At 46.7% G+C, this 12,875-nt stretch overlaps 1 protein-coding gene across 1 annotated transcript in view; it reads right to left on the bottom strand.

The window, feature by feature from the left end:
• Window positions 1-9,554: 9,554 nt before the first annotated feature.
• LOC133112091 (synaptic vesicle membrane protein VAT-1 homolog-like) overlaps window positions 9,555-12,875 on the bottom strand; it is a 33,806-nt gene continuing 30,485 nt past the window's right edge. Inside the window, exons 8-9 of the mRNA XM_061222778.1 lie at window positions 10,116-10,199; window positions 9,555-9,726 (exon numbers count right to left, since the gene is read on the bottom strand). Coding sequence (XP_061078762.1) covers window positions 9,628-9,726; window positions 10,116-10,199 — 183 coding nt within the window. The 3' untranslated portion in view covers window positions 9,555-9,627. The remainder of the gene's footprint in view (window positions 9,727-10,115; window positions 10,200-12,875) is intronic.

Here is a 12,875-nt window from a genome sequence, read left to right as displayed (position 1 = left end):
ATAGCTAACATGCTTTACTGAAAAAAAGGTTGAGGAATCTTTGGAACATTACTGTAGGCTCGTTTGTGAAGAAGATGGTTAACCTGGACAAATATGGGAGGGATAAAGGCCAAGTTAAGAAGACAAAAGCAAAGCAAAGGGAAAGTGTTTTCCTCTTCCCCTCTCACACAGTGCAGACAAAAGCACAGTTACAGTTTAACCCAGTGGTCCTCACTCCTGGTCCTGGAGAGCTGCAGGGTGTGCTGGGGTCCCCAGCCCTGGTCCTGGAGAGCCGCAGGGTGTGCTGGGGTCCTCACTCCTGGTCCTGGAGAGCCGCAGGGTGTGCTGGGGTCCTCACTCCTAGTCCTGGAGAGCCACAGGGCATGCTGGGGTCCTCACTCCTGGTCCTGGAGAGCCGCAGGGTGTGCTGGGGTCCCCAGCCCTGGTCCTGGAGAGCCGCAGGGTGTGCTGGGGTCCTCACTCCTGGTCCTGGAGAGCCGCAGGGTGTGCTGGGGTCCTCACTCCAAGTCCTGGAGAGCCACAGGGCATGCTGGGGTCCTCACTCCTGGTCCTGGAGAGCCGCAGGGTGTGCTGGGGTCCTCACTCCTGGTCCTGGAGAGCCACAGGGTGTGCTGGGGTCCTCACTCCTGGTCCTGGAGAGCCGCAGGGTGTGTTGGGGTCCTCACTCCAAGTCCTGGAGAGCCACAGGGCATGCTGGGGTCCTCACTCCTGGTCCTGGAGAGCCGCAGGGTGTGCTGGGGTCCTCACTCCTGGTCCTGGAGAGCCACAGGGTGTGCTGGGGTCCTCACTCCTGGTCCTGGAGAGCCACAGGGTGTGCTGGGGTCCTCACTCCTGGTCCTGGAGAGCCGCAGGGTGTGCTGGGGTCCTCACTCCTGGTCCTGGAGAGCCACAGGGTGTGCTGGGGTCCTCACTCCTGGTTCTGGAGAGCCACAGGGTGTGCTGGGGTCCTCACTCCTGGTCCTGGAGAGCCACAGGGTGTGCTGGGGTCCTCACTCCTGGTCCTGGAGAGCCACAGGGTGTGCTGGGGTCCTCACTCCTGGTCCTGGAGAGCCGCAGGGTGTGCTGCGGTCCTCACTCCTGGTCCTGGAGAGCCACAGGGTGTGCTGGGGTCCTCACTCCTGGTCCTGGAGAGCCGCAGGGTGTGCTGGGGTCCTCACTCCAAGTCCTGGAAAGCCACAGGGCATGCTGGGGTCCTCACTCCTGGTCCTGGAGAGCCGCAGGGTGTGCTGGGGTCCTCACTCCTGGTCCTGGAGAGCCACAGGGTGTGCTGGGGTCCTCACTCCTGGTCCTGGAGAGCCACAGGGTTGCTGGGGTCCTCACTCCTGGTCCTGGAGAGCCGCAGGGTGTGCTGGGGTCCTCACTCCTGGTCCTGGAGAGCCACAGGGTGTGCTGGGGTCCTCACTCCTGGTCCTGGAGAGCCACAGGGTGTGCTGGGGTCCTCACTCCTGGTCCTGGAGAGCCGCAGGGTGTGCTGGGGTCCTCACTCCTGGTCCTGGAGAGCCACAGGGTGTGCTGGGGTCCTCACTCCTGGTCCTGGAGAGCCACAGGGTGTGCTGGGGTCCTCACTCCTGGTCCTGGAGAGCCACAGGGTGTGCTGGGGTCCTCACTCCTGGTCCTGGAGAGCCACAAGATGTGCTGGGGTCCTCACTCCTGGTCCTGGAGAGTCGCAGGGTGTGCTAGTTTTTGCTGCTACTCAGCACTTGGTCAATTAAAGCAGTTTAAATATAACTCACCGAACCTGGTTTCTCGGCTCTGAATTGGTTGCCGATATTAACATGAAAACAAAAACCAGCACACCCTGCGGCTCCCCAGGACCAGGGCTGAGGACCACTACTCTAGCCTATCTGATAAGCATGGTGCGTTTCAGAGACAAATGCTGATTAATAACTGTACACTTCTCAGCACTGTCACTGCTGTGTCAGCCAGTATGAGATGAAATGATGAATGCACTTCACAGCAGCTATGTGTGACTGACTGAGCTGCTAAACGTAAAAGATTTCTTGAGCTGACAGACCCACAAATTGAAACGGAAGTTACATCAATCCGGACGCCGCTGGCAGAGAACTGCCGCACCGTGCAGCCCTCTCCCCCCGGGAGTGGGAGAAGGAGGACGTGACAGCAGGACCAGGCCGGGGTGATGAGTCAGCATCACTGTCTGTCCGGGGCCCTGTGCACGCGTGAGGGGCCCTGTGCACGCGTGGGGGGGCCGTACACTCACCCAGGGCCCTGTGCACGCGTGAGGGGCCCTGTGGACGCGTGAGGGGCCCTGTGCACGCGTGGGGGGCCCTGTGCTCGCGTGAGGGGCCCTGTGCACGCGTGAGGGGCCCTGTGCACGCGTGGGGGGGCCGTACACTCACCCAGGGCCCTGTGCACGCGTGAGGGGCCCTGTGCACGCGTGAGGGGCCCTGTGCACTCACCCAGGTGTGCACGCGTGAGGGGCCCTGTGCACGCGTGAGGGGCCCGTACACTCACCCAGGGCCCCGGGTGGAGATTACTGCTGCTCGGGTGCTGGATTGCATGTTGACCTCACATGTTGTAGCTTCTTGGCGGGAAATTACAGAATGTAAAAGATAAATGAACAAAACAGAAACATATTTTACATGGCATTATAGGCATTATAGGCACTTCTGCAGAGCGACGTGCAAATCTAAACCAGGGCCAAGAGCACTGAAAGATCCTTTCAATGAGGGAAGTACAGTTTCAAGTGATATGAATATAGCAAAAATAAGGATTTGGGCCTAGTAGATTAATCTGACAAATAATCTATGATCTATAATTAATCTGACAAATAGTTAAATAATGAATCTATAAAACCGTTTTCATACAACACAACGCTAAAGGATAATATACACTTATGTAGGAACAATAAGCAGCTTACATAGCCAAACAGAAGTAGCAATGAAACCATTGGAACGGACACAACTCTAGCAATAATGAGACACACATTTGTGAGTCAAGGTGATCTTCTGACATATGAATTAGAACATTATTCAACTGTTCTCCTTTTTTTTTGGATTTTGGTGGATGCTGTGCCCACAGTTAAACCGTATCTTCACTAATACACAAGTGTAATGGCATATTTAAACACTTCAAAAGTGGGTTATATATTTCAAATGTAAAGAATATATATAAAATATAAAAGCTGAGTTGCATGATGATATGTTTCCACAAACACATTAATGTTTGATGTTAATAACAGCCATCTGCAGAGAATATACTCCTGATGAGTATACTTATGTGGGAGGGCTGAGAAACATATACATGAATATGTCTATAATATAATAATATGATACTGTATAATAGTTCCATTAAATATTTATCTTCAATGGCCAAGTCCAGATTCACTCCTTCCTTGTGCCATGAAGTAGTTTTGACATAAATTGTCAAATGTGACAGATTTTTTGACAGGCATGCTTTTATGCTAATTAATGTAATTACAGTGGGGAAAAATGTATCAATGTAGCCATTCATAAAAATGTTTTAACCGATATCAGTATTCTGCAGTGCAGCTTCGACACTGTTTTAAAACATTGTTTCAACATTGTGTGAACTGGCTTGCTTTGGTGGAGACTTGGTTGGTGTAGGTAGAACATAGTTTTCAATGAAGCTGTGCGTCTGTGGATGTTCTTGAGTACCTGTGTGATTATATTCTGAGAGGTGTTGACCAGGTGCGTTGTGTGAGGGTGAGCTGCCGTGGAAAACCTCAGCTAAACTATGTGTACGGAAAGATGGCACTGTGTGGATGGAGAGATGGCACTCTATGTGTATGGAGAGATGGCACTATGTGTATGGAGAGATGGCACTCTGTGTGTATGGAGAGATGGCACTCTGTGTGTATGGAGAGATGGCACTCTGTGTGTATGGAGAGATGGCACTATATGTGAATGGAGAGATGGCACTCTATGTGTATGGAGAGATGGCACTCTATGTGTATGGAGAGATGGCACTCTATGTGTATGGAGAGATGGTACTGTGTATGGAGAGATGGCACTATGTGTATGGAGAGATGGCACTCTATGTGTATGGAGAGATGGTACTCTATGTGTATGGAGAGATGGCACTCTATGTGTATGGAGAGATGGCACTCTATGTGTATGGAGAGATGGTACTGTGTATGGAGAGATGGCACTATGTGTATGGAGAGATGGCACTCTATGTGTATGGAGAGATGGTACTCTATGTGAATGGAGAGATGGCACTCTATGTGTATGGAGAGATGGCACTCTATGTGTATGGAGAGATGGCACTCTATGTGTATGGAGAGATGGCACTCTATGTGTATGGAGAGATGGCACTCTATGTGAATGGAGAGATGGCACTGTGTATGGAGAGATGGCACTATGTGTATGGAGAGATGGCACTCTATGTGTATGGAGAGATGGCACTCTATGTGTATGGAGAGATGGCACTCTGTGTGTATGGAGAGATGGCACTATGTGTATGGAGAGATGGCACTCTATGTGAATGGAGAGATGGCACTACGGGGAAGTATGGGCTCTGGTGAGCTGCCCCTTTAAGAGACTTTATGAATGTAGTTTTTCTGGCATTTGCCTGAACTGCAGTCTGGGTAATTCTCACCGCGTGTGTAAAAGGGGGCGCCAGGCTGGCAGTAAAATAGCGGTCTGTACTGTGTACTCAGACTAAATATGACGTCACAGCGCAAACACCACACACCACATTCACAACGCCGTCAGCAGAAGATTTTATTCATGTAAACAACAACATAACAAAAGCACTAAGAACAACACACACGTTAGGACAATACTTCTACATCTGTCTGTAAACCTGCCCTGTGCTCACAAATGCAGTTCTTCTTTTAAGGCAAACGAAAAGCTACACGTCATGCTGAACTGATAGAAACACTGTTGATTAGCCTCGTCTTTAGGCTAAACCATTGCAAGGACAGCCACATGACATTCAAACATGGATCTGCCGTCTTTCGGTTAACACTGACACTCATTTTCAGATTTTCATTCGTGGATGTGTGCTTTGCAGGATATATTCTGCTTTAGAGTTCCTTCGTAGGTCTTCAATGGGAGGAAATATTTATTTGCCGACTAAGCAATGTAGGTTAGAATAAGAAATCCGATGTGATTCTCTACTACACAGTGAGTTAAGAAGCTACAGTCATTTTACCTCAGTGATAATCCATGATTTACTTTCGCTTTTCTAAAAAAAATAATCTGTTAGTCTTAACTACAACTCCATTGGATTGTTTAAAAATAGCAGCTGGTCAGGATTTTTTAAAATACAAAGTAAAACATAATCTGATCTGAACCCAAGACCTGTAATACAACACAATACTTATCATACAGACGTCAAATCACAGTAAGCCTCTGCTCTGTACTAATGAGATTAAACTGCTCACATTAGCCATAAACCATTAGATAGACAGCAGTTCTGTCACCAATTCTCTCATACGATTCAAAAACAGGGTGACATCACGTGACAATTGAACAAATACTGAAATATGACACATTGATGTATTTTAGATTTAATTTGGCAAACATATTTAATTTACGGAATATAAGGAAATCTGGAAATTGGTCCGTATTCAACTCCTTACACTGATTTGCTGTGGTACAGATAGCAGGTGGGTTTGTATAGGTGCTGTAACTGGTAAAGATAGCAGGTGGGTTTGTATGGGTGCTGTATCTGTGCTACAGATAGCAGGTGGGTTTGTATAGGTGCTGTAAATGTGGTACAGATAGCAGTTGGGTTTGTATAGGTGCTGTATCTGTGGTACAGATAGCAGTTGGGTTTGTATAGGTGCTGTAACTGTGGTACAGATAGCAGTTCGGTTTGTATAGGTGCTGTAACTGGTAAAGATAGCAGTTGGGTTTGTATAGGTGCTGTAAATGTGGTACAGATAGCAGTTGGGTTTGTATAGGTGCTGTATCTGTGGTACAGATAGCAGTTGGGTTTGTATAGGTGCTGTAACTGTGGTACAGATAGCAGTTGGGTTTGTATAGGTGCTGTAACTGGTAAAGATAGCAGTTGGGTTTGTATAGGTGCTGTATCTGTGGTACAGATAGCAGGTGGGTTTGTATAGGTGCTGTAAATGTGGTACAGATAGCAGTTGGGTTTGTATAGGTGCTGTATCTGTGGTACAGATAGCAGTTGGGTTTGTATAGGTGCTGTAACTGTGGTACAGATAGCAGTTCGGTTTGTATAGGTGCTGTAACTGGTAAAGATAGCAGTTGGGTTTGTATAGGTGCTGTATCTGTGGTACAGATAGCAGGTGGGTTTGTATAGGTGCTGTAAATGTGGTACAGATAGCAGTTGGGTTTGTATAGGTGCTGTATCTGTGGTAAAGATAGCAGGTGGGTTTGTATAGGTGCTGTAAATGTGGTACAGATAGCAGTTGGGTTTGTATAGGTGCTGTATCTGTGGTACAGATAGCAGTTGGGTTTGTATAGGTGCTGTAACTGGTACAGATAGCAGTTGGGTTTGTATAGGTGCTGTATCTGTGGTACAGATAGCAGTTGGGTTTGTATAGGTGCTGTAAATGTGGTACAGATAGCAGTTGGGTTTGTATAGGTGCTGTATCTGTGGTACAGATAGCAGGTGGGTTTGTATAGGTGCTGTAAATGTGGTACAGATAGCAGTTGGGTTTGTATAGGTGCTGTATCTGTGGTACAGATAGCAGGTGGGTTTGTATAGGTGCTGTAAATGTGGTACAGATAGCAGTTGGGTTTGTATAGGTGCTGTAAATGTGGTACAGATAGCAGTTGGGTTTGTATAGGTGCTGTATCTGTGGTACAGATAGCAGTTGGGTTTGTATAGGTGCTGTAAATGTGGTACAGATAGCAGTTGGGTTTGTATAGGTGCTGTATCTGTGGTACAGATAGCAGTTGGGTTTGTATAGGTGCTGTATCTGTGGTACAGTAGCAGGTGGGTTTGTATAGGTGCTGTATCTGTGCTACAGATAGCAGTTGGGTTTGTATAGGTGCTGTATCTGTGGTACAGATAGCAGTTGGGTTTGTATAGGTGCTGTAACTGGTAAAGATAGCAGGTGGGTTTGTATAGGTGCTGTATCTGTGGTACAGATAGCAGTTGGGTTTGTATAGGTGCTGTATCTGTGGTACAGATAGCAGTTGGGTTTGTATAGGTGCTGTATCTGTGGTACAGATAGCAGTTGGGTTTGTATAGGTGCTGTAACTGTGCTACAGATAGCAGGTGGGTTTGTATAGGTGCTGTAACTGTGCTACAGATAGCAGGTGGGTTTGTATAGGTGCTGTAACTGGTAAAGATAGCAGTTGGGTTTGTATAGGTGCTGTATCTGTGCTACAGATAGCAGGTGGGTTTGTATAGGTGCTGTATCTGTGGTACAGATAGCAGGTGGGTTTGTATAGGTGCTGTATCTGTGGTAAAGATAGCAGTTGGGTTTGTATAGGTGCTGTATCTGCTACAGATAGCAGGTGGGTTTGTATAGGTGCTGTATCTGTGCTACAGATAGCAGGTGGGTTTGTATAGGTGCTGTATCTGTGCTACAGATAGCAGGTGGGTTTGTATAGGTGCTGTATCTGTGGTACAGATAGCAGGTGGGTTTGTATAGGTGCTGTATCTGTGCTACAGATAGCAGGTGGGTTTGTATAGGTGCTGTATCTGTGCTACAGATAGCAGGTGGGTTTGTATAGGTGCTGTATACATCCACTGTTGTCATGTGCCAGTGCATTACGCTTCCCTGAAATTAAAGGACTAAGTAAACTATCAGATTAAATGATGCACCCTATTGAGATTTATTTCCTGAAACGACAATACGCAGGCATATAGTTTAAAATACTGTTTGAAAAATCAATTGCCATTGTTACAGTACACTATTTCATAATATGCAGAATTATATATCTTTGTGCATTGTGCGTCATTCTTTTTTTCATATGTGGATATAAAGAATTAAATATTGCCAAACTTCCCTTGGTGATCACATAGATTCTGTCAGGAATCCATACAAATCCGACTTTTATATAATGCAGATATCAAAATAGGAGCATTAGAATTCAACAGAATAATGTGTGAATCTGTTTTAGTAGCCTTAAAATAGCTCTTGAGCTCCATAAAGATGGAATATTTCATTTCATACCATTTCTTCACGTTCGGTTTAATTATAAATTACCCCCTCACTGTTCTGTAAACAATAAAACGTTGATAATATCCTTGTGCGGTCAGTTTGTTATTATTATGTTGGTCCGCGGTTAAAGACAACTTAGTGAAGACGATATACAAATACTGTGCGCTGTGATGAGACCCATAATTCCTAGGTGCAGACTGGCCTGTCGCCCTTTCAATCACTAAACCTCAGGTTTTCTCTGTCCCTCTCTCTGGCCTGACAAGACAAATGCAATCAACATAGAGCACGTCAAACAGGACACAGCTAGGTAGTTTGTGTATAATATTGACCCAGTCGAAGCACTGTGCCTTTAGTAAGCTGTGTTATTCTCTGAGGAATCGCTCATTGTGTGGGCATACAGTGGGCCTGGCTTCAGTCACATTCAGTCCTTCACGTCAACATACAAATAAAGATTTTTCTTTTTTTTCTTCTACTTTGGCAAGTTCAGTAAAACCAAAAATGAAGTTGCCACTGTGTCCGGGGATGTAAAATAAAATTGGTCTTTTTGGAGAATATTTAGTTTTGGCAAAACTATGGGGAAAAAAGTGCTGTGTATTGTATGACAGAAAATGTGGAACACTGTAATCTCTGCCTGTCTTCCCTAACCTGTGGGGAAAAAGGCAATTCAGACCCTCTATTTCTACTGAAAAATATGAGCTTTTCTGTGGGCATTACAGCACCAGGGGTTTCCCCCAACGGTGCCAATATAACTACAAGGCCATCATGATTTCAGGGGAGCAGTCAACCAGGACAATGCTTCTGGAGGTGTCTGACTGGCCATTGTGAATGGCGTCAGTGCAGCTGCTGAAAGATAGCTTTGTACACTACAGTCAAACCACGCTGGGAGTGACCTCCTGAGAGAACTGCACACTCTCTGGGGGAACGGCACACTCTCTGGGGGAACTGCACACTCTCTGGGGGAACTGCACACTCACTGAGAGAACTGCACACTTACTGAGAGAACTGCACACTCACTCGAGGAACTGCACACTTACTGATAGAACTGCACACTCTCTGAGCGGTTATACCTTTCTCCACAACACTATGACAATGATTTCACCGAAGCGTGGCCACTCACCAGCTCACACAGGGTACAGAAGCTGCCCTACACTACAGCAGAACCCGGCAGGCTGTGAAGAAGGCACAGCATCTTGTCACATTAGCTTTTTTCCTGCAATGCAAAATATTACACATCCTCAATACAGCACATGGAATGGCACTTCAGTTTTTTTCTTTTGATAAGTTTTTAAAAGCCACGTTTTTCATCCCAAACTGCTCACAGGCAGACAAATACGACCCACAAAATGCACAGGCACGCACACACACGCATGCACGCACACACACACACACACACACACACACACGCATGCGGGCACGCACGCACGCACGCACACACACACACACACACACACTGACAGACAGTGCACTACGGCGTTTGTTCACGGTGCACAAGGTTCAGGGTGACGGGGCCGAGGGCAGTCCCTTTCAGACTTGTCGTGCGGACGCAGCCGAGCTGGTTACGGGATGAAGGGCATCCGCTCCTTATTGTCATTGCTGTCCTCGTGTTCCTCCTCTTCCTCGCCAGCCTCGCTGGTCTCTGTGCTGTCATTGGCCATCTGGAGGAGAGGAAGGCCAATCAGACTCGAGTACAGGGGCGAGTCAAACTCCAGTCCTGGAGGGGCCGCTGTGTCTACAGGTGTTTGTGTGGTTTCCCTTCAGTCAGCAGCCAATTAAGGCCTTGAGAAAAAGGCGTGTGGACTCTTTAGCCAATGACAATGGCATTTGGCAGACGCTCTTATCCAGAGTGATGTACAGCAAAGTGCATACCCATAACCAGGGATAAGTGCGCTGAAAACCCTATAGGGAAGTACAATTTCAACTGCAATGAGAGACTTAAATTCATCACCCGTGCCAAAAACCAGCAGACCACTACTTTCCTCATTGGCAGCAGTCAATAAACAGCTTAATTTCAGTGGGAAACCCTAAAAGGTTGTGATTCACTTACCAAAGGAGTGGGTGATTTCTCCACATCGAGGATAAGTTTTCCTAGGTTGCCTCTGTCATGAATTCTCTGCATGGCTTCTTTTACCTGTGGGAAACACAGCATTTAAATCCTCACCCTCACCCCCAGTGTATTCCTCCGACGCAGTTCCAGAGATTGTATATTTCACATTACATTATTGGCATTTGACAGATGCTCTTATCCGGAGCGACGTACAGCAAAGTGCAAATCTTAACCAGGGACAAGTGCGCTGAAAGGTCCTAGAGGGAAGTACAGTTTCAAGTGTAAAACAAAGACAAGGACTTGGGCCTTGTCGATGAATCTGACTATATATTATATCTGTCTGTTTTTTATACAGAAAAAGTGAACCAAACCAGCTTTACTATCCAAATACAGGATGAATGCGTATTAGCTTGTGCATTCTCGTTTTATTGACTGACCAAAATATAAAGCACGTTCAAAAATGTCGATATTACACATCCCTATATTATAATACACAGGTCTCAACTGGTAAAATTCTGTTCATGAATGGTTAGCAGCATAGGCAATAGTATTATGCCATATTAGTAAGCAATGTAAGTTTAACACACATACATCTGCTCCCAGCAACTGGGCAGGAGCAGAGAGCTCAGCTCTCCTGCTGTACACCATTAACACACAGTCGGTGCAGTGTTCTGCCTCGGCCTGTAGGTGGCAGCAAAGGCAAAGAACACGGGGGACGTATTCCAGTGGGAGACACGCAGTGCTTTCAGAGTCGATTAAAACCTGGAGCCATTTCCTTTATCAGACCGACTCCAACATGAAGCCATACGCTGAGAGACGGAGAGGTGGCGGCTCCGTGCCACACAGCGCTGCTTTATGACTGGGCAATTTAAAATGTACACACTACGGCAGATGTGCAGCAAAAGCCTGCCAAATGTAGGAGCCGTCATACAAACACAACCAGAGTATGCGTCTTCACTAAAGCCATCAAACAGGTCTGCATTACAACTGGAAGAAAAATATCACTAAATGTTGCTTTGACCTGGAAAGCTACCCAACGTACAGGGAAGGCACAGTTGCAAAACAGAAAGTGTTTCTAATTGTATGTCGTTGATTTTCCATCTGGTAAAGATAAAAAAAATTATGCATACCAGATTGGAGTAGTGGCGATATTTCATTAGATTTCTCAAGTCACGAAAGCAACGGCAGAGCCACGGATTTCATGCGTGAGACATCGAACGTCCATTTCGTCCGGGTCAGTTGCTATTTAGCACAGCGAATGAAAGCGGGAGAAGACAAAAAGCACTGTTCCGCTCCCCAAAGAAAGCATGGACAAAACGTCCTGTGTGGCAGCAGCAGTTTGCTCCACTGGGGAAGGAGGCCGTTCACACAGATGACCGATTACCTGAGACACGGGAGCAGGGAACAGCCCTGCACCACGTTGAGCCAGTATAAGTTCAAACGTAGGCTAGTTTGTACATGCATGCAGAACGTGCACGAAGAACGGACATTCATAGTTCATAAGCACAACTTCATTTAAACCGGTTGCACGGATTTAGCTCCGACGAAGGGTTGAGATTCTGTTTAAAATGTACACCTAGGCCTACTCCCTACCAGGTGTAAAGTCATTCTTAAAACAGCCTCTGACATTTGGAAGATTAAGAAACTTTTTGGAGGAGAAATTCAGCGCGGTACTGCATAAGATAGCAGCTCATTCTCCGCGATAGATTGCCCCTTGAATCGAGTTTGATGAGACTGACGTGGACTCGCGCTTTGTTTTTCGGCAAGCTGAGCTAGAGAAAATAACGGACATTCTCTCAGAGTACAGGAATAAATTACCTTCCAGGAGGTCCTGTTCTCCAGGAGTGTGTGTGTGTGTGTTCTCGGCTCTGAATGAGCGTGACATCACAGCCAAAGGTTCCGTGAGTTAGTCTAAAGGCTGCCGTCCATATAGCTGAGAGGGCGAAAGAGGCTTGCTTATACTTCAATCGTCTTTGTACATTCACTGTTCCGTTCAGCTGGTCACATCGGGGCTTTTCACTGAAACGCATCGCTGACAGCACACACGCACACAAACCTGGATGCGCACGCACGCACGCACATACACAGTCGCACACACAATTGCACTTTGATGAATGGCGCCATTTAATATTTGAAATTTCACTGTCAGTAACAATTTGTCCATTAAGGGGATTAAAACAGACTTGCTTGCCGAAATAATACCGTATCACGGCTGACAAAAATTAAATCAATGTCTTCAGCTTCACGAGGGGAAATCCATGCAATGACTCTGAAATGCGTTTCAGACTGAACCAAGAAGCCATTTGTGTGAATTATTTTCCAATACAGTCCACGTAAATTCCCAGTTTGCATTCACGAAGATGGAGCTGAAGCGATGCACATGAAGAACAGGTGAATTCAGTGAATCACAATTACCGGAGATAAATGCATCAATCGCCACTGCTGTGCCATTTTAATAAAAAGGGGATTTGCAGAAGCGATCGTATGCACTAGAATCCACTCTGCCTGTAGCCCACCCATGCTAAACATGTCCACTGCATGGACATTTTACTTGTGAAAAAGCCCAAAGACCCCAAAGATTTCCGCACAAAAAAACACACGCACATGGAAATAAAGCACCGTTGACTAAAATGACGATAGGTGTAATTCACATGTGTGGATTGGTTAACCAATGGAAGACTTGGATCGCCGGTGCCAAAACACCGTGAGGACCAGCAGCCTGCAGCCTCCCAGGCCACATTCAGAGACCCATGATTGAGG

This window comes from Conger conger, chromosome 15 (genome assembly GCF_963514075.1).
Source record: "Conger conger chromosome 15, fConCon1.1, whole genome shotgun sequence".
NCBI lineage: Eukaryota > Metazoa > Chordata > Actinopteri > Anguilliformes > Congridae > Conger > Conger conger.
The sequence above is the reverse complement of the archived record's forward strand: the minus strand, read 5'-3'. Positions and strand labels throughout refer to the sequence as shown.